General features: G+C 45.1%; 2 protein-coding genes across 3 annotated transcripts in view; one reads left to right on the top strand and one right to left on the bottom strand.

The window, feature by feature from the left end:
- Positions 1–3467, top strand: part of ARHGEF38 (Rho guanine nucleotide exchange factor 38) — a 159700-nt gene extending 156233 nt beyond the window's left edge. Inside the window, exon 14 of the mRNA XM_063919288.1 lies at positions 571–3467. Coding sequence (XP_063775358.1) covers positions 571–756 — 186 coding nt within the window. The 3' untranslated portion in view covers positions 757–3467. The remainder of the gene's footprint in view (positions 1–570) is intronic.
- Positions 3468–3977: 510 nt separating this feature from the next.
- INTS12 (integrator complex subunit 12) overlaps positions 3978–27760 on the bottom strand; it is a 77542-nt gene continuing 53759 nt past the window's right edge. For both annotated transcript variants that reach the window (XM_063919335.1, XM_063919328.1), the window contains exon 7: positions 3978–7334. In XM_063919335.1, coding sequence (XP_063775405.1) covers positions 6756–7334 — 579 coding nt within the window. In that variant the 3' untranslated portion in view covers positions 3978–6755. The remainder of the gene's footprint in view (positions 7335–27760) is intronic.

The raw sequence follows: 27760 nt of genomic DNA, 5'->3' as shown, positions 1-27760 counted from the left end.
AATCCGATATCCAAAATACTTCTGGTCCCAAGCATTTTAGATAAGGGATACTCAACCTGTACCAGGAGATAGATCTGTTCCTTGCATCCTCGCGGTTGCCATCCAATTGCCACAGAGAGATGCTCCGACTTGGTGCAAACCGCCCATTTTTGAATCGTCCGTGAAAGTGCGAATGCATGGTGCAGCACCTGTACAGTCTGTGAGTGCTTCTTGTGGCACATTCACAGTCTGCTTATGTCGCAAGAAGCATCCGTTTTGTGACTTGAGTGTGACTCAGAATCAGGCCCTACAGTATAGGTGAACTAATGGTGAGTTCTGATGTAATTACTTTATAATTGGTCAGTCCTGGAAAACACACCCCCTAATATACATTGTTTTGGATATTAGAAGTCACCTTGAATGTCTGGCACCTATATTGTATCACATCCTAAAGCCTTTCGCTATTGCCTGATCACAGAACTCTGTGACTCCTAATATCTACATGATTTACAGGAGGGAGTCTATTATCTGGCATACTGTATTTTGAGTGTATGTCTTGGTATATAATAATTGGTCTTTTGTATATTTCAGATTTTCTATGCTGTTTATGCGTTTGAAGCTCGGAGTCAGCAGGAACTCACTCTGGAGGAGAATCAGAGGGTCAGAATAATTAAGTTCTGTGACCTGAGTGGTAATAAGGAGTGGTGGCTTGGCGAGGCACATGGCCAGAGAGGATACGTTCCAGCTAATTATTTAGGGAAGATGACATATGCTTAGCAATGAGTTCTTTTCCGTTTAAAGGACAGTGAAGCATGGGAGGAATTTGGAATTTCTGTTTCCTTTTATTGGATGCTCCTGTGCGATACAAAGTGAAGGATCTATTTTCTATGTTTGATTATTGAAAAGAGTGGCAAAAGGGACAGAGGTCAAGTGCATACAGGACCATTGGCAGGCTGCAGGCTACTCTTATGTTTAAAGCACTTATACACGGTGTATGCTGACAAAGCAAACCGATGTACTGAATATGAAGTATAATCATTCACTGTGACCAAATAAAAAAAAAACACACACACACACACACACACACACACACACACACACACACACACACACACACACTCTCTCTCTCTCTCTCTCTCTCTCTCTCTTCTACCCATTCTTAGCACGGGAGTTTCCTTATTTTTAGCCAAACATATTTTCTGCGGGTACTATGCACAAATGATGCAGTTGATAAAAAGTACATTTAGTAAACATTAAATTTACATTTATTCTGAAATATCCAACTACATCACATCTGACCCTTCTCTGCTGTAAGCTTTTCCTTTTCACCTCTGAAAGTTTATTCCTGATAAGGTTTATTACGCAGCACAATTGCCATTATACTCATTTTTTTTAATAGATTTTTTGCAACGTCCATGAATGTATAACCCAGTGCTAGTCATTAGGTTGACATTCAAAATGTTGGCTCAGTTAAAATGTCATTGGGCTTAGACAATGGTTAGTTTAGTATCACAGCCATTATTGACATTTCGTACCAAACCCAAATAAACTTGTCATGGCAAGGTGATCTATTAACTGCCAATATATTGCCTACCTCTTCCTATACAACCAAGCAATTTATTAGTTTTACTATTAATGTATACAAAGCTTTCATTTATTCATATTTCCGTTTTCTTTATCATTGGTGTTTTTGACAATAGCCTGATCCACTGAAGGCCAGGTCAGGGAATCAGGAATGCTAAACATGTTGAAAAATCCCAATCCCCCAATTCCTGACCTATTTTGGTTAGAATCAGGAAATTAGGCATTTTAAACATATTTAATTGCCAAGATTCCACAACAGATTGCTAATGATCGCTGGCGCAATGATCCGGTAATCACGGTGACTGATGTATGGGGGTCATTCTATTTGTTTGTTTTTTTATTTGAAGACCAAAATGTAGGTACCATTTTAATTCTCTATCAGTGTAGGTTTTTGCAAATGGAAATTACCATGGAGGTAAAGCATGTGCAGCCCATTTTTTCACAGTGAAAGGGCTCATGGTGCACATTGTGTTATACAGATAGATTTCAAAGCAATATAATATTGCCATTACTTGTATAAGTGTAGCATTTACAGTGGCTGGTAGATAATTACGAGGGACTTCTCTATTAGATGAACCCAGGCGGGACAGTTTTTTTCCAAAAATAGAAAAGTAGTTTGCTAAGAGATGGATTATCACCTCATGACCAACATGCAAACACATCCCTCCAATATTAGCATCCATTAGGTCAGATGTCCTAATAATGTCATTCACAGATGGACGCAGTTAGCATGCACAGAATGGGTCCTGCACATGCGCAGTCTATCCGCCATCATCATATGAAAAGCATCAAGTTTGCCTACTACTCTGACTCAGGCCCCATGTTGTAAACATGTACTGTAGTCAGGGGCACTGACAGCTCTGCTGGGCCCCAGTACAGGGAGGGAGTGTGGCCAGAGCACCTGCTTAAAAAAATATTTTAAAAATTGTATAACGTGCAGCCTCAAATCAGCCCTGCGCAGGTGTGATTGTTCCCCCACGCAGGGAGCCGCGCACACGGTGCAATTTGCACTAACTTTCCTTATGATTTTGACTATATAGTCAAAATCGTAAGGTTCCTTTGCACCGTGTGTATGCACCTTAAGTTCTCTCTCTCCCTGCCCAAAGTGCATCTCTCTCTGCAATGAGAAGGGGGGACTGGCCCCCAAACAGGCCTGTATCCGGATAAAGAGTACTCCCTCCCCCGGCACCACAATGTGCACAAAGGCTTTATATTTATGGCTCTTTTGTGTCATCTTTAAAGAATAAAAAGGTGTCCTATTCATTCCTGGACTGTTCTTGTTCTGACATGATGTATAGGCCATGATTAACAGCACAGTCCGCGACACCAGTCATGTCACTCTTTATGTTGCCATGGCTTCTGCAGAGGCAAAAGCCAATCAAGCTATTGACTAACACATGAATTACCGGTACTTATAATGCTGATGTGTGATGCTGCTATTAGCCGATATGGTTATAAAATAACGTTTCAGGCAATATCACAAAGTCTTAGCTGCACTGTTGAAAGACTTCTCAGCCCATGGTCTTTAAAAATGCTAGCTAACACACTACACTCACATCACATCAATTTGCTATGTGGTTAGCTTATGTCTGAATATAATGTATGTTGATGGTATAACTGCCAGCATGAAGCACATTGTGAATGTTTCCACATGTATGTACAATGTGCAGACAGGCAGCCTCCAATTGATCATGTGATAAGTGTCATTATATTAATTACACTTCCTCTATAAAATGATATCCTGCTAGACGGGTGATATTGGTAAACCTTTATGACGGCAATTGATTTAATTAAATGTTATACAGTATATTCCCTATTTTATCAAACAAGTGTACAGATAGAAATTTATGAAACAAAATGATTTATGCATAGATGTTAATATATAATAAATGTTTATATATGAATGATGATGCATTTGTGTATTATTTTATGAAAATGTAAATATGTTGTTTAAAAGGAAATGTAAATTAATTTTACATTGTAATTATATTACACTCAACCACCTCAAATAAAAATAGATTTCATTATATTTAGAGCTTGTTCACACCAAGAATTTCAAAATCAACTTCTGCAGGCAAACAGCTTGTGAAGTCTCTAGCACATGTGGCTGTCACAGGGATTATAGACTCTTGTCTATTAACATCTATCAGTGGCTCACACACAGATGATTTGTTACTACGCACAATTAATGGACCTTTTCACAGATTAAATTCTAAGGCGGCTTGCAAGCTGCCCGCTTGTATTACCAGCACTGTACTATCACGTGCAAAATGTCTATATATGAGCTAGTATAACATCCTGCTTCCATGACTCGTCTGATTTTGGTTTTGATTATTCTGTTCATTACAGCTTGCAGCGCTCTCTGCTGCAACATATGCTCATATACCAGGATTCTGTTACACCTGCAACTTTAATGGGCACCTGTCTACGGGTTCAGTATATTTTGTTGACGTGTATCATGTCAACAAAACATTCCTGGTGGTCCAGCAGTGTCATTCCGGGCCAGTGGTCAGCTGACAGTGACTATTACTGCAGCGAATATCATTAACCCGTAATCCTCCCTCTAGTGCCTAACCCTAGCACTCCACTCTCAAAGTCGTAACACGGTCAGGATTACGCCGATGTCAGCATGCTCCAAAATAAACATTATAATTGCCAACACAGTGACGGCATCCCCTTGTCACCTACATGGTGTATATATGCATGAAACTTCAGCCAGCAGATGGATTGGGAACCAGGGATGTAGGCACGTCCTTATGGAGAGTTGCAAAACTGCTGTTTCCGCTGTGTCTATGTAATAGATGCATTTTAAACAAAACTAAGCAAACAGAAGTTTTATTTTCCTTTTGGTTTCACACGGTTACCATGTAAGGTTAATATCACATGCTGTGAGAAGTCTGAAAAAATGGAGAATGAATGCTAATAAGACAGATGCCATAAAATAATACAGCAACCATGCCTGGGACTAGATAAAAAAGGACACATCTGTGTTCCTAATATTACAACCCTACATTTTCATTCCGAAAGGTTTCTCCTATTGCATTACTGCCAAGAACACAAATGAAAATGTAAGAAGTATGCACTGCACATGTAAGGAGTATATTTATCAAGTACATTTTTCATAGAAATATGCAGAACCAGCAGTTTCTGAATAATTTTGTATGTATTCCCAATATGCACTAACGGCCTAATGCATGAGATTTCACAGAAGAGACCTCAGTCCCCACTATTATCAATGAGGATGACAGTCTTACCCCTCTGTACCATTTGGCCCTGTTGGTTTACAACACTGTCATATGGCATAAACCACTTAGAGTCTGTGAAAGCAAACTCACAGGAGTGGCTCTCTCTCCTACACCTGGGGGGGTCATTCCGACCCGTTCGCACGCAGCGGTTTACCGCTGCGGTGCAAACGGGTCCGGAATGCACATGCGCGGCGGGCCACAGTGCGCGTGCGCGCCATTGCCCGGTGACAGGGGTCGCCAGGTTACGTCGCGTCTAACAAAGGAAGCGGTTGCAGAGCAGAACGCAAAGAAGGTTGACAGGAAGAAGGCGTTGGCTGCCGTTTTCGGGGAGTAGTAAGGAAAACGCAGGCGTGTCTAGGAGAACGGAGGGCGGATGTCTGACGTCAAAGCCAGCTCCAGCATCGCAGGGATCGTCGCACAGGATAGGCCTAGTCTTCTTTTGCTTGAATTTTTTTTTGCTTAGCAGAGCTGCACAAGCGATCGCAGCCCTGTTAAGCTAAAATACACTCCCCCCATGGGCGTGGACTAGTTGATCGCAGCAGCAGCAGCAAAAATTTGCTGGCTGTGATCAACTCGGAATGACCACCCTGATGCAGTGTCAGATTTTCACAAATGTGAGACTTCTCCAATGTTGCGGGGAAGTAACTTGTAGGGACAGTAATTATTGCTACATTGTCCTTCAAAGTTACAGTTAGTACATAGCGGTATATTTTTATTCAAAAAGGAAATATCTATTGCAATAGAGAGACTGTTAATAATTGTGGCAGTGCCCCAATTAGTAATACATAGGACCCTAAGCCTTATATTACTAAGCACAACACTATATTGGGGAGTATTCAATTACGGTCGGAAGTTCCGACAGGGCAGAAAGATGGCACTTTCCACCGATAATTGGAACTTTCCGATACTTCAATATTCAATTGAAGTGCCATTCTTCCGCCCTGTCGGAAATTCCGACAAGTTGAAAAACACATGGGTGAGCGGAATCTCTGCTCATCCATGTGTTTTTGACCCCGCCTCTGTAGAAAACGGGCCGTTTGCAACCATTCATTTTCACCCATAAGAGAGGGTGGAAATGAATGGTCAGAATGGGAGGGGAAACGGCCTGCTACTAAATACTGTCTGTGATTGAATATGCCCCATAGAGTGCAACTATGTGATAATGATTTCAGATAATTCTTTTACCATTCCAGAACTTTAACGGTTTAATAAGTGTTAATGGAATCCTAGCTGTAAATATATTATGAATGAACAGGGGTCACACAAGGGTGTTTTTTCTCATGCTTATCCAAATAAATCCTGCAAATCAACATAAATAAAACATGTACTTTCCCCTGAACTTTTTCGCATCAGGTGCAGGCTATAGAAAATGCATATAAACTTGCTTTGTTAGAAAATACAGTATTCTGTATGAAATAGGGAGTCACTGGAGAACACGGAAATATTTAGTTTGTGGAATAAACATTTGAAAAGAATATGACAACAACTTAGGTAAGAGTAGTTACTTTCTAATAACCTAAGACCAGTTACCAACTAGCATAAAAGTATAATACTGAATAGCACTTTAATGCTTGTAAAAGCATGTAAATGGGTACGACCAGGGAAGCTATTGTCCTCAATGATCCTATGCCCACTTCCTTTTATTATCTGGAGTGGAGGTGGCGCAGCAACTGGACTCTGCCTGCTCTATGCACTCATATAGGGGTTTTGCCTACAACAGTGTACTCCATTCACACCCCATACCCAAATGTGAGGTACCTGGCATCTTCTTAATATCAGTGGATAAGCATCTGTACAAAGCTGTAATTAAGTTGTGCAGGAAAATATAACCTCAGAGCCCACATAACCTCCATTATAGAGTACATTGAACCATCTTAGTAACACTTATTCTCACACCCCACCATAGGACGTTAAACACATTTATTTCAAAGTCTACTTTTCACACAGTCATTTCTTCAGCTTTTTTTGTGCAGCTTTCTTTTTCACCATTTGGAGACGTTTCATAGCGTTTAACTGGGATTCTTGAGATGTCGGACCTTTGGTTCCAGATTGCTGTGTGCTGGGTTCTACAGGGGTTTTACTACCAGAGCTCCCGCTGCTTCCTGAAGAACTGCCTCCTCCATTACCGCTGCCCATACTGCTCCCAGAGGAGCCCATGCTTGGGCTAGGCAAGCCTGTTTTGCTTACATTATCACTGCTCATCGAACGGCTGAGACTTGTCTTTCCTAATGTGAGTGGTGGAAGGGGCTTTAGTGAAATGGAGCTTGAACTGCTACTCCCAGATCCTAATTTAGATATAGATCCACTTTTAATGGGTGCCAGGGTACTTGAGCCCAGAGGTTTCTGACTTGCAGCAGACAGTGCTGGAGGCTTTGCACTGCCAGCTTGTGCTGCACTACCCATCTTAGAAGTTACAGGTGCAGCAGTAGCAGTCTTTGCACCAAATGCAGCCCATCCTGTAAGTCCACTCGCAGCAGAGGATGATGCTCCAGAATTGGAGGAATTGCCAGAAGCTGCAGCTGATACCTGCACATAAACACATCAAATTAAAAAGATTATAGGTATAGACAATCCTATGCAAACTGTACTATGACCTAGATAACTAAATGATGGCATGATAGGATAAACAAATACAGTTCACAGGGGCTGTTCTCAGACCTCTTCTCAACCTTAAATCCATGTGGACAAGGAGACACTATCCTTTTCCTAAGAATGCACTCATGTAAATCTCTGCATATAAAATATTTATTCCAACACAGCACGGCATCTGAATACACGAGACTAGCATCAGACCTATGCACAGCTTTTCACAACATCAGATATCAGCTTAGCAACAAAATAACACATTTATCATACAACTAAATACAGCAACTAGGTGAACGGGAAGTATGGGCTATTAAATCCAGGCTAGGAACTACCAGAAAATAACAATGACCACCTATATAATAGCATCTGATTGCATGGAAATAAGCTATTTCATTATAGGAGAAGTATCTTGTAATGCTCAAAAACAGTGTACTCTAAAACAACAAAACTTCCCGAAAGAGAAGAGATGGGAGTGACAAATAAAGCAATACATTCAGAAAGGGGACCAGATAAAATCCATTATTTTAGTTATGGCATTATGACCATAATGTTATTCAGTTTATTCATTCAGAAGATTCATCTCCGTTTCATTCATTCTACTTCGTCCAGATCCTTCATTTGTTTCTAAAGCTTACAATCTTATCTGGCTTGGAAAAAAATAATGAAATCAACAGAATGCCCACATAAAGGCTATGCAAGTGTGGTTGCCTTTGCCGTGATGAATAATCTGTGCAGCAATAAAAGCCACCCTTAAATGTATTTCGATGACCGCTATGGGATTTAGTGAAATACCAGCCAATATGACAATGCTGTATTGTGCCCATACAACTTATGACAAAGCCGCCAATTCCGAAACACGCCTAGCCGAAGCTAAGGCCAACAGCATGACCACTTTCCACGTGAGATACCTCAGTTCCACGGTCTTAAGTGGCTCAAACCAGTGGGATTTCAGGAAATTAGCTAATCTAATTACTTCCCTAGGACTCCGAACCCTACTCTCTGCTCTAATTAATCAGTAATGTGATTATAATTATCGTCTTCTATATATTACATGGCGCTGTACACTAAGGTGATCAGGATACAAATCAGAAGTTAAAGATGGCCATTCCAAACAAGCTTATGATTTCATAGTTGTTGGATACACTTTATATATAATGTAGAAGAATAACAATTGAAGCTGTAGGTGGAGATACTGTATAAGTACTGTGCTACTGTAGTTCCTTGGCAGTTTGTGTGGAAAAGCCAAGTGCTATTTCCCATCTCCAGTAGGTTAATCATTTCTGATTATTTGATTAACCATTGATAATTAAATAGATTAATCTCAACCATTTGAGACAACAAGGACTGGAACTTCCACAGGGATCTGAGGAAAGTAATTTAACAAAACTCGGATGGCTCTATATAGTATTGCAATCATCACCTATTAGAGAAATGACGCTGCCAGACCTATTCAACTAGCGGGTAATACCCGGAGCGAGTGCCTGCAGACGGACTGAACTTCACAGCTCATGGAGATGTGAGTTAAAGTTTACGTAGAAAAGTGCAAAATTGGGTCGCACAGCTTTCATCGCTTGGATCACTGTTTTTCTGAGATAGCAATTATTGCTGGGTAAATCATATGGCTAAATGAACACACCCCATGGACTTGGAGCTCTAATAATAATAATAATAATAATAATAATAATAATAATAATAATAATAATAATAATAAAGTAGAAATGTCTCAATTGGTTAAAACCCACTTAGAATAGTAGAGAATATGAACTGAGGAATGACTTATTACCTTAATGCACAGACCCACTGTGTTAATATATAAAGATTAATTTATTAAAATACAGTAAAAACAATTGTTAAAATAATAAGAATTTACTCACCAGTAATTCTATTTCTCGTAGTCCGTAGTGGATGCTGGGAACTCCGTAAGGACCATGGGGAATAGACGGGCTCCGCAGGAGACTGGGCACTCTAAAGAAAAGATTAGGTACTATCTGGTGTGCACTGGCTCCTCCCTCTATGCCCCTCTTCAGACCTCAGTTAGGGAAACTGTGCCCAGAAGAGCTGACATTACAAGGAAAGGAAATTTTGAATCCAGGGTAAGATTCATACCAGCCACACCAATCACACCGTACAACTTGTGATACCTTTACCCAGTTAACAGTATGAACAACAACTGAGCCTCACTCAACGGATGGCTCATAACAATAACCCTTAGTTAAGCAATAACTATATACACGTATTGCAGAAAGTCCGCACTTGGGACGGGCGCCCAGCATCCACTACGGACTACGAGAAATAGAATTACCGGTGAGTAAATTCTTATTTTCTCTGACGTCCTAGTGGATGCTGGGAACTCCGTAAGGACCATGGGGATTATACCAAAGCTCCCAAACGGGCGGGAGTGCGCGGATGACTCTGCAGCACCGAATGAGCAAACACAAGGTCCTCCTCAGCCAGGGTATCAAACTTGTAGAACTTTGCAAATGTGTTTGAACCCGACCAAGTAGCCGCTCGGCAAAGCTGTAAAGCCGAGACCCCTCGGGCAGCCGCCCTTAAGAAGAGCCCACCTTCCTTGTGGAATGGGCTTTTACGGATTTTGGATGCGGCAATCCAGCCGCAGAATGAGCCTGCTGAATCGTGCTACAGATCCAGCGAGCAATAGTTTGCTTTGAAGCAGGAGCACCCAGCTTGTTGGGGGCATGCAAGATAAACAGCGAGTCAGTCTTCCTGACTCCAGCCGTTCTGCAAACATGTATTTTCAAAGCCCTGACTATGTCCAGCAACTTGGAGTCCTCCAAGTCCCGAGTAGCCGCAGGCACCACAATAGGTTGGTTCAAATGAAACGAGGACACCACCTTTGGGAGAAATTGGGGACAAGTCCTCAATTCTGCCCTGTCCATATGGAAGATCAGATATGGGCTTTTACATGACAAAGCCGCCAATTCCGAAACACGCCTAGCCGAAGCTAAGGCCAACAGCATGACCACTTTCCACGTGAGATACCTCAGTTCCACGGTCTTAAGTGGCTCAAACCAGTGGGATTTCAGGAAATCCAACACAACGTTAAGATCCCAGGGTGCCACTGGTGGCACAAAAGGGGGCTGAATATGCAGCACTCCCTTAACAAATGTCTGAACCTCAGGCAGTGAAGCCAGTTCTTTTTGAAAGTAAATGGATAGGGCCGAAATCTGGACCTTTATGGATCCCAATTTTAGGCCCATAGTCACCCCTGACTGTAGGAAGTGCAGGAAACGACCCAGTTGGAATTCCTCTGTAGGGGCCTTCCTGGCCTCACACCAAGCAACATATTTTCGCCATATACGGTGATAATGCTTTGCTGTCACGTCTTTCCTAGCCTTTATCAGCGTAGGAATAACTTAATCCGGAATGCCCTTTTCCGCTAGGATCCGGCGTTCAACCGCCATGCCGTCAAACGCAGCCGCGGTAAGTCTTGGAACAGACAGGGCCCTTGTTGCAGCAGGTCCTGTCTGAGAGGCAGAGGCCATGGGTCCTCTGTGCGCATTTCTTGCAGTTCCGGGTACCAAGTCCTACTTGGCCAGTCCGGAACAATGAGTATTGTTCTTATTCCTCTCTTTCTTACTATTCTCAGTACTTCTGGTATGAGAGGAAGAGGAGGAAACACATATACCGACTGGTACACCCACGGTGTCACTAGGGCGTCCACAGCTATCGCCTGAGGGTCCCTTGACCTGGCGCAATATCTTTTCAGCTTTTTGTTGAGGCGGGACGCCATCATGTCCACCTGTGGCAGTTCCCATCGGTTTGCAATCAGTTGGAAGACTTCTTGATGAAGTCCCCACTCTCCCGGGTGGAGGTCGTGTCTGCTGAGGAAGTCTGCTTCCCAGTTGTCCACTCCCGGAATGAACACTGCTGACAGTGCTTGCACGTGATTCTCCGCCCATCAAAGAATCTTTGTGGCTTCCGCCATTGCCATCCTGCTTCTTGTGCCGCCCTGGCGGTTTACATGGGAGACCGCCGTGATGTTGTCTGACTGAATCAGCACTGGCCGGTTTCGAAGCAGGGGCTCTGCTTGACTCAGGGCGTTGTAAATGGCCCTTAATTCCAGTATATTTATGTGTAGAGAAGTCTCCAGACTTGACCACAGCCCTTGGAAGTTTCTTCCCTGAGTGACTGCCCCCCATCCTCGGAGGCTTGCATCCGTGGTCACCAGGACCCAGTCCTGTATGCCGAACCTGCGGCCCTCGAGAAGGTGAGCACTCTGCAGCCACCACAGAAGAGACACCCTGGCCCTTGGGGACAGGGTGATCAGCCGATGCATCTGAAGATGCGATCCGGACCACTTGTCCAACAGATCCCACTGAAAGATCCTCGCATGGAACCTGCCGAAGGGAATGGCTTCGTATGAAGCCACCATCTTTCCCAGGACTCGCGTGCAGTGATGCACCGATACCTGTTTTGGTTTCAGGAAGTCCCTGACCAGAGATGCTAATTCCTGGGCCTTCTCCACCGGGAGAAACACCTTCTTCTGTTCTGTGTCCAGAAGCATGCCCAGGAAAAGCAGACGCGTCGTAGGAATCAGCTGCGACTTTGGAACATTCAGAATCCAGCCGTGCTGTTGCAACACTTCCTGAGAGAGTGCTACGCTGATCAACAACTGTTCCCTGGACCTCGCCTTTATGAGGAGATCGTCCAAGTACGGGATAATTATAACTCCCTTCTGCCGAAGGAGTATCATCGTTTCGGCCATTACCTTGGTAAATATTCTCGGTGCCGTGGACAGGCCAAACGGCAACGTCTGGAACTGGTAATGACAGTCCTGTACCACAAAACTGAGGTACTCCTGGTGAGGTGGGTAAATGGGGACATGCAAGTAAGCATCTTTGATGTCCAGCGACACCATAAAATCCCCCTCTTCCAGGCTTGCAATAACCGCTCTGAGCGATTCCATTTTGAACTTGAATTTCTTTATATAAGTGTTCAAGGACTTTAAATTCAGAATGGGTCTCACCGAACCGTCCGGTTTCGGTACCACAAACATTGTGGAATAGTAACCCCTTCTCTGTTGAAGGAGGGGGACCCTGACAATCACTTGCTGGAGGTACAGCTTGTGAATTGCCGCCAGCACTACCTCCCTTTCCATGGGGGAAGCTGGCAAGGCTGATTTGAGGTAACGGCGGGGGGGAGTCGCTTCGAATTCCAGCTTGTATCCCTGAGACACAATTTGTATAGCCCAGAGATCCACCTGTGAGCGAACCCACTGGCTGCTGTAGTTTCAGGGGACGCGCCCCCACCGCACCTGGCTCCGCCTGTGGAGCCCCAACGTCATGCGGTGGACTTAGTGGAAGCAGGGGAGGACTTTTGTTCCTGGGAACTGGCTGCATGGTGCAGCTTCTTACCTCTACCCCTGCCTCTGGCAAGAAAGGATGCACCCCTGACCCTCTTGCCTTTTTGGGAACGAAAGGACTGCATTTGATAATACGGTGCTTTCTTAGGCTGTGAGGAAACCTGAGGCAAGAAAGTGGACTTTCCAGCTGTCGCTGTAGACATGAGGTCCGACAGACCGTCCCCAAACAATTCCTCACCCTTATAAGGCAAAACCTCCATGTGTTTTTTAGAATCAGCATCTCCTGTCCATTGCCGAGTCGATAAGACCCTCCTGGCAGAAATGGACATAGCATTAATTCTAGAGCCCAGCAGGCAAATGTCCCTCTGAGCATCTTGCATATATAAGACGACGTCTTTGATATGGCCCAGGGTTAGCAAAACAGTATCTCTGTTGAGGGAATCTATGTCGTCTAACAGAGTATCTGTCCACGCTGTTACAGCACTACACATCCAGGCTGAAGCAATAGCAGGTCTCAGTAGAGTACCAGAGTGTGTATACACTGACTTCAGGATAGCTTCCTGCTTTCTATCCGCAGGCTCCTTTAGGGCGGCCGTATCCTGAGACGGCAGGGCCACCTTTTTAGATAAGCGTGTCAGCGCCTTGTCCACCCTAGGGGATGTTTCCCAACGTAACCTGTCCGTTGGCGGGAAAGGGTACGCCTTCAGTAACCTCTTAGAAATCACTAATTTCTTATCAGGGGAACTCCACTCTTCTTCACACAATTCATTTAATTCATCAGATGGGGGAAAAGTCACTGGCTGCTTTTTCTCCCCAAACATATAAACCCTCTTGGTATTAACCGGGTTACTCTCAGAAATGTGTAATACATCTTTCATTGCAATAATCATGTATCGGATGGCCTTGGTCATTTTAGACTGTAAATGTGCCTCATCATCGTCGACACTGGAGTCGGACTCCGTGTCGACATCTGTGTCAACCATCTGAGATAGAGGGCGTTTATGAGCCCCTGACGGTTTCCGAGTCGCCTGGGCAGGCGTGGGCTGAGACCCCGGCTGTCCCAAGGCTGCAGCGTCATCAAACCTTTTATGTAAGGAGTTTACATTGTCATTTAAGACCTTCCACATATCCATCCAATCAGGTGTCGGCCCCGACGGGGGCGATACCAAACTTATCTGCCCTTGCTCCGCCTCCACGTAACCTTCCTCATCAAACATGTCGACACAGCCGTACCGACACACCGCACACACACACAGGGAATGCTCAGACTGAGGACAGGACCCCTCAAAGTCCTTTGGGGAGACAGAGAGAGAGTATGCCAGCACACACCACAGCGCTATATAACACAGGGATTTTCACTGCTAATAAGTGATATACCCAATAGCTGCTTTTTTTTTTTGTATTCTTTGCGCCTAAATTTATGTGCCCCCCCTCTCTTTTTAACCCGTCTTGTACCTGGATACTGCAGGGGAGAGCCTGGGGAGCTGCTTCCAGCGGAGCTGTGAAGAAAAAATGGCGCTGGTGTCCTGAGGAAGAAGGCCCCGCCCCCTCAGTGGCGGGCTTCTGTCCCGCTTTCAGTGTAAAATAATGGCGGGGGTTTTTACATATATACAGTGCTAGACTGTATATATGTATTTTTATGCCAAGGGTACTTCAATTGCAGCCCAGGGCGCCCCCCCCCCCCCCCCCCAGCGCCCTGCACCCTACAGTGACCGGAGTGTGTAAGTGTGCTGGGAGCAATGGCGCACAGCTGCGGTGCTGTGCGCTACCTTAATGAAGACAGGAGTCTTCAGGCGCCGATTTCGTCGTCTTCTAGCTTCTGTTCTTCTGGCTCTGCAAGGGGGACGGCGGCGCGGCTCCGGACGATCGAGGACAGGTGCCTGTGTTCGAACCCTCTGGAGCTAATGGTGTCCAGTAGCCTAAAAGAATATTTAATAAGAATATACTGATGAATCAGTATATTCTTTCGCCGGGCGCTTTAACAGGGCTGTTTTCCCAAAGCAGCTGTTAAATAAAGGTGATAGTCAGTCACCACATAAACAAACAAAAACAATAAATAAACAGCGCTATCAGGTGCTGGTATTTAAAACAATGAATACATTTAATAAGATTGAATCAATAACATAAACACATGTTAAAATCAGATAAATCGAACAAGCCTCATAAGCCAGTGGTACGACCAATGAAAACCTTCTATGGACTCGTGTAAAGGCCAATTGGCAATAGGATTGTTCCAATGCTTTAGTGTATCTTATGCTGCACGGATGACCATAAGATAGTTACCAGATCCTGAGTGGAAGATGGCAGGGTATTCCACCTAGCGCGGTGATGATGATTCTGTCCTGCGCAAATGAGAATGGTGGTTCTCCCTTTTTATTCAATGTCCACATGTATGGATCGGTCTCTGGATACGTGGATGTTGGATGGGTCAGAGGAACTTAATTCGGTCCTATGACCGACTATATGCGAGCCTAAGTCTACTTTATTAATATGGTCTATTCATGCATTTGGATAGATCTTAGGCAGCTGGTAAAAGAGAGATACTATCATTGTCTCGAAACTGAAATTATTTTTCTATAAATATGCTCAGGATTGGTATATAGGATCAAGAAAAAATTTATAAGTATGGCGCTTGAGGCACATCCATCCAGAATACAGAAAGCTGTATGTTTACTTTTTTTATTATTATTATTTACTTTATTTATATTTTATTTTATTTATATATGTTATTTATTTATTTATTCATTTCATTTTCAATATTATTATTTTTTGGTTATTGTTATTTTTATTAATTACTTAGAACACTTCTATAGGATCAGAACACCTATCAATACATATATATGTCATATTTGTTGCTGTTTAGATTTATAGATTGTAAAGTTTATAATTAATTAGATGATTTACTGTAGTCTCTACAATATTTAAAAGGGCTTTCTTCTCTTCTTCTTCTCTCCGTTTCTTTTTCTGTTATGTATTGCGGCTCAATCACGTGATTATAGTGACATCATGGGTCTTTATCCGATCATGTTACTAGGCCCACGTGATCGGGGATATGATGTCTGTGTTCTGTATACTCGGGGCAGAAATGGAGACGTCATTATCGGGATCTGGGCGCTGCAAGGCGTGGTTAGATTACGTGGTCACGGACACGTGACCGGAAAGATGAGGTCATCGGACGCCTGAGTAGGATTATAGACATCCGGAAGTTAGAACGGGGATCACATATTAGCTATATCAATGGGTCCGATCACGTGATTATAGACACGTGACCGGAAGTTTGACGTCGCCGGATTTCCTAATATGGGCGTAAATATCCGGGAGCCTGATTGGGGATTCCACAGTTACTATAGCGACCGGATTTGTTGTGCATAAGAGCCAATAATAAGGGCTAGAGCGGTCATGTGTTTAAGATCACATGATCGCATGTTTGAATATGTTTGATAAAAAAGCACTTTTCTAGTAGTTTATGAACTTCGTTTTTTAATTAAAATATATGATTACTTTATAGTCTGTTCTCCTGCTGCTCCCTAGATAATTTGGGACTGTTTTAAATAAAACTACATAATCAATGTTTATCCAGGTGCTGGTTATTGTTTTATTAAATCCCCTATATAAGGGGAAGTGAGCCTCTAGTACACTACCTTTGATAAAGCTGCCAAACAGACAGTGAAACGCGTTAGGTTGCCAGCCTACGACCAGGACATCGCCAAGGCCAGTGAATCTATGGAATTTACCACCCATTGCCTTTCCTGAAAATTGGATATACAAGTGTTGGGACGACCCTTAGTGGTCTTCAGAGCTCTGACCCATCCAACATCCACGTATCCAGAGACCGATCCATACATGTGGACATTGAATAAAAAGGGAGAACCACCATTCTCATTTGCGCAGGACAGAATCATCATCACCGCGCTAGGTGGAATACCCTGCCATCTTCCACTCAGGATCTGGTAACTATCTTATGGTCATCCGTGCAGGATAAGATACACTAAAGCATTGGAACAATCCTATTGCCAATTGGCCTTTACACGAGTCCATAGAAGGTTTTCATTGGTCGTACCACTGGCTTATGAGGCTTGTTCGATTTATCTGATTTTAACATGTGTTTATGTTATTGATTCAATCTTATTAAATGTATTCATTGTTTTAAATACCAGCACCTGATAGCGCTGTTTATTTATTGTTTTTGTCCAGTAGCCTAAGAAGCACAAGCTAGCTGCAAGCAGGTAGGTTGGCTTCTCTCCCCTTAGTCCCACGTAGCAGTGAGTCTGTTGCCAGCAGAAGCTCACTGAAAATAAAAAACCTAATAAATACTTTCTTTACTAGTAAGCTCAGGAGAGCCCACTAGGAGCACCCAGCTCTGTCCGGGCACAGATTCTAACTGAGGTCTGGAGGAGGGGCATAGAGGGAGGAGCCAGTGCACACCAGATAGTACCTAATCTTTTCTTTAGAGTGCCCAGTCTCCTGCGGAGCCCGTCTATTCCCCATGGTCCTTACGGAGTTCCCAGCATCCACTAGGACGTCAGAGAAATTAGAGATTTCATTTTCACAAAAAACTGTTTTTCACCAAAAATAGCAATGACAACTTTCAGGCTTTTAATAGCCCATTCACTTTTACAGGATATATATATATATATATATATATATATATATATACATACATACATATACACACACACACACACACACACACACACAATATAATATTCGGCAGATGCAGCTAACAAGGGTTTAAATAAGATGGCCCTCTCTCAAAGAAGCAGAGTTGTATTTACAAAGAGAAAATACAAATGGCTTGCTGATCACACATTATCTACCTTTCTCCATTGTTATCTTGTCTAAACAAAATATTGCCTGCCAGATGGCACACTGATGCTGTCACAACTTATGTCTGTTTGGAACATGATTATTAATAGCTGGGAAATATAAAAGGAGAGGTTTTATGAACAGTACACACTTCTAAGCACATAATGGAAACCTGTTCCATACCGGATATAGAATGTTGCATGAAACTCTTGCTATACAGTATAGTGAGAATGTACAATATCTAAGGAAAAAAATGGAGTTCTAGATTATTTTGTCTCATATACATGCACTACTGGACTGTACTTGTGATTTAGCTTTTACCTGGCCAAACAATTCTGATTTCTACCAAACTCTGATGTTTCCCCAGTAAGCAGCTATGATTACAAAGCAAAGATTCGCTCAAAAAGGTAATCTATGTATATCCAATAAGTGTGCCCATATCTTGGTCAGAAATTTACAGATAATGGGGGAAATTAAAATGTTTTAAGAGTCGTTTGGGTGTCTGTTTTTTCCTGTCTATTAGATAGGAAAAAACAGACACCCAACCGACTTTTCGAACAACTGAATACCCTCCATTGTGTTCCTTCCCTAAATATGTCTTCTCAAATTGTTCTAGGTTTTATTGTATGATTTTCTCGACTTCTAATTACATGATGCGTTTAAATGCATTTTCTGTTATAGTAAATTAGTTCTACTTCTTTATACGATCCATTGTAGAAAATAAGATTGTACTCACCGGTAAATCTATTTCTCGTAGTCCGTAGTGGATGCTGGGACTCCGTAAGGACCATGGGGAATAGCGGCTCCGCAGGAGACTGGGCACAACTAAAGAAAGCTTTAGGACTACCTGGTGTGCACTGGCTCCTCCCTCTATGACCCTCCTCCAGACCTCAGTTAGGATACTGTGCCCGGAAGAGCTGACACAATAAGGAAGGATTTTGAATCCCGGGTAAGACTCATACCAGCCACACCAATCACACCGTATAACTCGTGATACTATACCCAGTTAACAGTATAAAATATATCAGAGCCTCTCAACAGATGGCTCAACAATAACCCTTTAGTTAAACAATAACTATATACAAGTATTGCAGACAATCCGCACTTGGGATGGGCGCCCAGCATCCACTACGGACTACGAGAAATAGATTTACCGGTGAGTAAAATCTTATTTTCTCTGACGTCCTAAGTGGATGCTGGGACTCCGTAAGGACCATGGGGATTATACCAAAGCTCCCAAACGGGCGGGATAGTGCGGATGACTCTGCAGCACCGAATGAGCAAACTCTAGGTCCTCCTCAGCCAGGGTATCAAACTTGTAGACTCTTGCAAAAGTGTTTGAACCCGACCAAGTAACAGCTCGGCAAAGTTGTAAAGCCGAGACCCCTCGGGCAGCCGCCCAAGAAGAGCCCACTTTCCTCGTGGAATGGGCTTTTACAGATTTAGGGTGCGGCAGTCCAGCCGCAGAATGTGCAAGTTGAATCGTGCTACAGATCCAGCGAGCAATAGTCTGCTTAGAAGCAGGAGCACCCAGCTAGTTGGGTGCATACAGGATAAATAGCGAGTTAGTTTTCCTGACTCCAGCCGTCCTGGAAACATATTTTCAGGGCCCGGACTACGTCCAGTAACTTGGAGTCCTCCAAGTCCCAAGTAGCCGCAGGCACCACAATAGGTTGGTTCACATGAAAAGCTGATACCACCTTAGGAAGGAATTGGGAACGAGTCCTCAATTCCGCCCTATCCATTAGATAAGGGCCTTTGCATGACAAAGCCGCCAATTCTGATACACTCCTGGCCGACGCCAAGGCCAACAGCATGACCACTTTCCACGTGAGGTATTTTAGCTCCACGGATTTAAGTGGCTCAACCCAATGCGACTTCAGGAAATCCAACACCACGTTGAGATCCCACGGTGCCACTGGAGGCACAAACGGGGGCTGAATATGCAGCACTCCCTTAACAAAAGTCTGAACTTCAGGCAGTGAAGTCAGTTCTTTTTTGGAAGAAAATGTACAGAGCCGAAATCTGGACCTTAATGGAACCCAATTTTAGGCCCATAGTCACTCCTGACTGTAGGAAGTGCAGAAATCGACCCAGTTGAAATTCCTCCGTTGGGGCCTTCCTGGCCTCACACCAAGCAACATATTTTCGCCATATGCGGTGATAATGTTTTGCGATCACATCTTTCCTAGCCTTAATCAGCGTAGGAATGACTTCCTCCGGAATGCCTTTTTCCTTTAGGATCCGGTGTTCAACCGCCATGCCGTCAAACGCAGCCGCGGTAAGTCTTGGAACAGACAGGGCCCCTGCTGCAGCAGGTCCTGTCTGAGCGGCAGAGGCCATGGGTCCTCTGAGATCATTTCTTGAAGTTCTGGGTACCAAGCTCTTCTTGGCCAATCCGGAACCACGAGTATAGTTCGTACTTCTCTCCTTCTTATTATTCTCAGTACCTTGGGCATGAGAGGCAGAGGAGGGAACACATACACCGACTGGTACACCCACGGTGTTACCAGAGCGTCCACAGCTATCGCCTGAGGGTCCCTTGACCTGGCGCAATATATTTTTAGCTTTTTGTTGAGGCGGGACGCCGACATGTCCACCTGCGGCCTTTCCCAATGGTGTACAATCATTTGGACGACTTCTGGATGAAGTCCCCACTCTCCCGGGTGGAGGTCGTGCCTGCTGAGAAAGTCTGTTTCCCAGTTGTCCACTCCGGGAATGAACACTGCTAACAGTGCTAACACATGATTTTCCGCCCATCGGAAAATCCTTGTGGCTTCTGCCATCGCCATCCTGCTTCTTGTGCCGCCCTGTTGGTTTACATGGGCGACCGCCGTGATGTTGTCTGACTGGATCAGCACCGACGGGTGTTGAAGCAGGGGTCTAGCCTGACTTAGGGCATTGTAAATGGCCCTTAGTTCCCGAATATTTATGTGTAGGGAAGTCTCCTGACTCGACCATAGTCCTTGGAAGTTTCTTCCCTGTGTGACTGCCCCCCAGCCTCGAAGGCTGGCATCCGTGGTCACCAGGACCCAGTCCCGTATGCCGAATCTACGGCCCTCTAGAAGATGAGCACTCTGCAGCCACCACAACAGCGACACCCTGGCCCTTGGAGACAGGGTTATCAGCCGATGCATCTGAAGATGCGACCCGGACCACTTGTCCAACAGATCCCACTGGAAGATCCTTGCATGGAACCTGCCGAATGGATTTTCTTCGTAAGAAGCTACCATCTTTCCCAGGACTCGCGTGCATTGATGCACCGACACCTGTATTTATTTTAGGAGGTCTCTGACTAGAGATGACAAGTCCTTGGCCTTTTCCTCCGGGAGAAACACTTTTTCCTGTTCTGTGTCCACAACCATACCCAGGAACAGTAGACGCGTCGTAGGAACCAGCTGCGACTTTGGAATATTCAGAATCCAGCCGTGCTGTTGTAGCACTTCCCGAGATAGTGCTACTCCGACCAACAACTGCTCCCTGGACCTCGCCTTTATAAGGAGATCGTCCAAGTACGGGATAATTATAACTCCCTTTTTTCGAAGGAGTATCATCATTTCGGCCATTACCTTGGTGAATACCCTCGGTGCCGGGGACAGACCAACGGCAACGTCTGGAATTGGTAATGACAGTCCTGTACCACAATTTTGAGGTACTCCTGGTGAGGAGGGTAAATGGGGACATGCAGGTAAGCATCCTTGATGTCCAGTGATACCATGTAATCCCCTTCGTCCAGGCTTGCAATAACCGCCCTGAGCGATTCCATTTTGAACTTGAACCTTCGTATATAAGTGTTCAAAGATTTCAATTTTAGAATGGGTCTCACCGAACCGTCTGGTTTCGGTACCACAAACATTGTGGAATAGTAACCCCGGCCTTGTTGAAGGAGGGGTACCTTGATTATCACCTGCTGGAAGTACAGCTTGTGAATTGCCGCCAGAACTACCTCCCCTTTCTCCGAGGGCAGCAGGCAAGGCTGATTTGAGGTAACGGCGAGGGGGAGTCGCCTCGAACTCCAGCTTGTATCCCTGTGATACTACTTGCAGAACCCAGGGATCCACCTGTGAGCGAGCCCACTGGTCGCTGAAATTCCCGAGACGCGCCCCCACCGCACCTGGCTCCACCTGTGGAGCCCCAGCGTCATGCGGTGGACTCAGATGAAGCGGGGGAAGATTTTTGATCCTGGGAACTGGCTGTCTGGTGCAGCTTTTTCCCTCTTCCCTTGTCTCTGTGCAGAAAGGAAGCGCCTTTGACCCGCTCGCTTTTCAGAAGCCGAAAGGACTGTACCTGATAATACGGTGCTTTCTTAGGCTGTGAGGAACCTGAGGTAAAAAAAATTCTTCCCAGCTGTTGCTGTGGATACGAGGTCCCAGAGACCATCCCCAAACAATTCCTCACCCTCATAAGGCAGAATCTCCATGTGCCTTTTAAAGTCAGCATCACCTGTCCACTGCCGGGTCCCTAATACCCTCCTGGCAGAATGGACATTGCATTAACTTTTGGATGCCAGCCGGCAAATATCCCTCTGTGCATCCCTCATATATATATATATAAGACGACGTCTTTAATATGCTCTATGGTTAGCAAAATAGTATCCCTGTATAGGGTTTCAATATTATCTGACAGGGTATCAGACCACGCTGCAGCAGCACTATCCATGCTGAGGCAATTGCAGGTCTCAGTATAGTACCTGAGTGTGTATATACAGACTTCAGGATAGCCTTCTGCTTTTTAACAGCAGGCTCCTTCAAAGTGGCCGTATCCTAAGACGGCAGTGCCACCTTTTTTGACAAACGTGTGAGCGCCTTATCCACCCTAGGGGATATCTCCCAACGTGACCTATCCTCTGGCGGGAAAGGGTACGCCATCAGTAACTTTTTAGAAATTACCAGTTTCTTATCGGGGGAACCCACGCTTCATTCACTCATCTGATGGGGGAACAAAACACTGGCTGCTTTTTCTCCCCAAACATAAAACCCCTTTTTTGTGGTATTTGGGTTAATGTCAGAAATGTGTAACACATTTTTCATTGCCGAGTGCAACGGATGTTCCTAGTGGATTGTGTATATGTCTCAACCTCGTCGACACTGGAGTCAGACTCCGTGTCGACATCTGTATCTGCCATCTGAGGTAGCGGGCGTTTTTGAGCCCCTGATGGCCTTTGAGGCGCCTGGGCAGGCGCGGGCTGAGAAGCCGGCTGTCCCATAGCTGTTACGTCATCCAGCCCTTTACATAAGGAGTTGACACTGTCGGTTAATACCTTCCACTTATCCATCCACTCTGGTGTCGACCCCACAGGGGGCGACATCACATTTATCGGCATCTGCTCCGCCTCCACGTAACCTTCCTCCTCAAACATGTCGACACAGCCGTACCGACACACCGCACACACACAGGGAATGCTCTGACTGAGGACAGGACCCCACAAAGTCCTTTGGGGAGACAGAGAGAGAGTATGCCAGCACACACCAGAGCGCTATATAATGCAGGGATTAACACTATAACTGAGTGATTTTCCCCCCAATAGCTGCTTGTATACACAATATTGCGCCTAAATTTGGTGCCCCCCCTCTCTTTTTAACCCTTTGAGCCTGAAAACTACAGGGGAGAGCCTGGGGAGCTGTCTTCCAGCTGCACTGTGAAGAAAAAATGGCGCCAGTGTGCTGAGGGAGATAGCCCCGCCCCTTTTTCGGCTGACTTTTCTCCCGCTTTTTTTATGGATTCTGGCAGGGGTATTTATCACATATATAGCCTCTGGGACTATATATTGTGATTTCTTGCCAGCCAAGGTATTCATATTGCTGCTCAGGGCGCCCCCCCCAGCGCCCTGCACCCATCAGTGACCGGAGTGTGAGGTGTGCATGAGGAGCAATGGCGCACAGCTGCAGTGCTGTGCGCTACCTTGTTGAAGACCGAAGTCTTTTGCCGCCGATTTCCAGGACCATCTTCATGCTTCTGGCTCTGTAAGGGGGACGGCGGCGCGGCTCCGGGACCGAACGATCGAGGTCGGGTCCTGTGTTCGATCCCTCTGGAGCTAATGGTGTCCAGTAGCCTAAGAAGCCCAAACTATCTCCAGTCAGGTAGGTTTGCTTCTTCTCCCCTTAGTCCCTCGTAGCAGTGAGTCTGTTGCCAGCAGATCTCACTGAAAATAAAAAACCTAAAATATACTTTCTTTTCTAGGAGCTCAGGAGAGCCCCTAGTGTGCATCCAGCTCAGCCGGGCACAAGATTCTAACTGAGGTCTGGAGGAGGGTCATAGAGGGAGGAGCCAGTGCACACCAGGTAGTCCTAAAGCTTTCTTTAGTTGTGCCCAGTCTCCTGCGGAGCCGCTATTCCCCATGGTCCTTACGGAGTCCCAGCATCCACTTAGGACGTCAGAGAAATAAATGAAACCATAGGTAGAACCAAAAATTAGACACTTTAGTGACATGTCTTTTGTACTGCAGGCGAATCATGATATGATCTTCTTTATACAACTGCTCCCATTTTACTCTTAAGGGGGGTACTTACGGAGAGATCCATGCTTAAAATCTAAGCAATCTGACTAGATTGCTTAGATTTTAAGCACAGATCACTCGTGTGTACCCCCCTCAGCGATAGCGATGCGCGGCCCCGCACATCGCTATCGCCGGTGCACATCGCCCCCCCGTCTCCCGCCGCACGCTCAGCACACATCGCGCTGTGCTGAGCGGTGGGAGAGATGTGTGCTGAGCGGTTCGCTCAGCACATATCTCTCCCACATCGGCCTTTAGAAAAATACATACACCAATTTACCTAGAAGAACTTTACAAGTAACTGAATAAGCATGTGCAGTGTTCACTGCTGTAATGCAGATCTGTGGCTCCCAACACAGTCATGTGGGACAGCATGTTTTGAATGTTTTTTAACACCATTAGTGTTAACACTCAAAAAGAACAACTTCTAGAACAATAGATTATAATTTATATGCCCCCTTGCACCTAGGAAGATTTGTAATAATGTAAATGTAATGTATATAATGTAAAATGTCAACAAGCATTTCCATAAAGGAGAACACATTGCTTCCATTTATACTGTATGTGCGTCACCTTCCAATGACCTCAGGTATAACAACAATCCAAGATTAAATTATTTAACAAATAGGGGTGTATGTAATTCCACTCTGGCAGTTTTCCTGAGAAAATATAGGACATAGGACCCGATTCAGAGTTGCTAACAAAGCCAAAAACCACACAGCTGGGCAAAACCATGTTGCACTGCAGGAGGAGCAGATGTAACATGTGCAGAGACAGTTCTATTTGGATGGGGTTTGTTCAAACTGAAATTTAAATTACTGTGTAAAAATAAAGCTGCTTAGTATTTGTGGGGTACATGCAAAAGCAGCCCGTATTTAACCTGCACAGAAACAATCTAACACACCCAAATCTAAATTTCTCTGCATATATTACATCTGCTCCACCTGCAGTGCAACATGGTTTTGCCCAGTTATGTGCTTTTTGGCTTTGCTTGCAACTCTGAATCAGGCCCATAGATCGCATAGCCTGTATGCAATAAAAAAACACCCTTATGTAAAAACACGGGTACAAAAGAGTGATGAGAGACCCTTTAAGGGAATTCAAATGTTATCACCTCCGATCTCCCGTCTAAAGAGATGGGAGATCGCAGGGGGCGATATTCATTTGATGCCCCTTAACGCGCTGATCACACCCATTAGTGTTGGGTTTAGCCGCATAAACTAATGGATGCGATTGGGAAAATTGCCATTTGGGATCACTTTTCACACATTTTAACTCGCTACACACGGCAGGCATGAGCTGAAATTAAGACGTCGTCAGCCGATCACGCCTGAACGGAGCTATAGTTGAATATCTCCGTTGGGGGCGGGGATCAGTAGGATCTCGTCCATCAGAATCCCGACATCTCCCCATATTAAGGCTCCTAACCTAACTCTCTCTTGTGGATGCCTAACCCTAACTGTCCCCGGCGCTGCCTAATCCTAACCCTCCCTGCTTGTTGCATAACCCTAACCCTCCCTTCCCCGCTGCATAAACCTAACCCTCCCCGCTTGATGCCTAACCCTACCCATCCGTCCCCAGTCCCAAACCCTAACCCTCCCGGAGCTGCAGCCTAACCCCCCTTCTGCAGCCTAAACCTAACCCCCCCCCCCCCTCCCCTCTCACCCACAGCAGGATGGCAGTGGGTCCCGCAGTCAGGAAGATCGTGATGCCGGGTGTCTGTATTCTTACGCCGGCATCCCGACTGGCATCGGTATTTTGACGCCGGAAATGCATCCTCCCTCGGGATTCCCACGTTGGTATATTGACCGCCGGCATCCCGTGTGTCGGTAAGCTAACCGCTTCCCCCATTGGGCGCCATCTAGTGGCTGCCAGCGTCAACAAGATTTGATTTCTGCCCATTATGTTTGTGTTCCACAACACAAAGTTTGCATTCCACCAGCGATTATTCATATTACACTCAGGAAATAAAAACTTTCTTGTGAAACACAGACAATGATATGCACAAAAATTCCTCTCTAATCCCATCATATCTGGCTACAACACCTGGAATGCATACTGGCTTGTATTAAGATAATGGGATTTTAATACCTACCGGTAAATCCTTTTCTCTTAGTCCGTAGATGATGCTGGGGTCTCCAAAAGGACCATGGGGTATAGATTGGATCCGCAGGAGACATGGGCACACTATAAGACTTTGAATGGGTGTGAACTGGCTCCTCCCTCTATGCCCCTCCTGTGCCCAGGGAGACGGACATTTCGAGGAAAGAATTTATTGTTTAAACACGGTGAGTGTCATACCAGCTCACACCTTGAACATGCCGCAGAACGTGGCATTCAATAGAACACCAGCCGACGGCATGAAAAATATACAGCAATATGCTGACAGAATATGTAACACAACCTGTGTGTAAACACCATCAATAATAGCATACCGCATGCCATGGCATGAATAACGTCAGCAATAGACTAACTGAAAAGAAACACCACATGAGTAATCATAACCAATAACTGCAGATACAGTACGCACTGGGACGGGCGCCCAGCATCCTCTACGGACTAAGAGAAAAGGATTTACCGGTAGGTATTAAAATACTATTTTCTCATACGTCCTAGAGGATGCTGGGGTCTCCAAAAGGACCATGGGGTTTATACCAAAGCTCCAGACCGGGAGGGAGAGTGCTGACGACTCTGCAGCACCGATTGAGGAACATGAGGTCCTCATCAGCCAGGGTATCAAACTTGTAGAACTTAGCAAAAGTGTTTGAACCCGACCAAGTAGTTGCTCGGCAAAGTTGAACCGCCGAGACTCCTCGGGCATCCGCCCAAGAAGAGCCCACCTTCCTGGTAGAATGGGCCTTCACCGACTTCGGTAACGGCAATCCAGCCGTAGAATAAGCATGCCGAATCGTATCACAGATCCAGCGTGTAACAGTCTGCTTAGAAGCAGGGGCCCCAATTTTGTTGGGAGCATACAGGATAAACAGAGCCTCTGTTTCCCCAATCTGAGCCATTCTGGCGACATAAATATTCAAAGCTCTGACTACATCGAGAGACTTTGAATCAGCCAAGGCTTCAGTAGCCACAGGCACCACAATAGGCTGGTTTCTGTGAAACGCAGAAAACACTTTTGGCAGAAATTGTTTCCAAGTTCTCAATTCCGCTCTATCCACATGGAAGATCAAATAGGGGCTCTTGTGAGACAAAGCCGCTAATTACGACACCCGCCTTGCGGATGCCAAGGCCAATAGCATGACCACTTTCCGAGTGAGAAATTTTAACTCAACCTTTCGTAAAGGTTCCAACCAGTGTGACATAAGAAACTGTAACACTACGTTAAGGTCCCATGGTGCCACTGGGGGCACAAATGGAGGTTGGATGTGCAGCTCCTTTCACGAAAGTCTGAACTTCTGGAAAGGTGGCCAATTCTTTTTTGAAAGAAACTCGATAAGGCCGAAATCTGCATTTTAATGGAGCCTAACTTTAGGCCTGCCTCCACACCTGCGTGCAAAAAATGGAGAAAACGACCCAGCAGAAATTCCTCCGTGGGAACCTTCTTGGATTCACACCAAGACGCATACAGACAAGCTTCCCGGCTTGACTTATACCCCTGGAAATTCTTCCCCTGGAAAGACTGCTTCCCAGCCTCGGAGACCTGCATCCATGGACACCAGGATCTAATCTTTGATCCCGAACCTTCGTCCCTCTAGGAGGTGAGAACTATGTAGCCACCACAGGAGAGAT

The sequence above is a fragment of the Pseudophryne corroboree genome, chromosome 1, assembly GCF_028390025.1.
Source record: "Pseudophryne corroboree isolate aPseCor3 chromosome 1, aPseCor3.hap2, whole genome shotgun sequence".
Lineage (NCBI taxonomy): Eukaryota > Metazoa > Chordata > Amphibia > Anura > Myobatrachidae > Pseudophryne > Pseudophryne corroboree.
The sequence above is the reverse complement of the archived record's forward strand: the minus strand, read 5'-3'. Positions and strand labels throughout refer to the sequence as shown.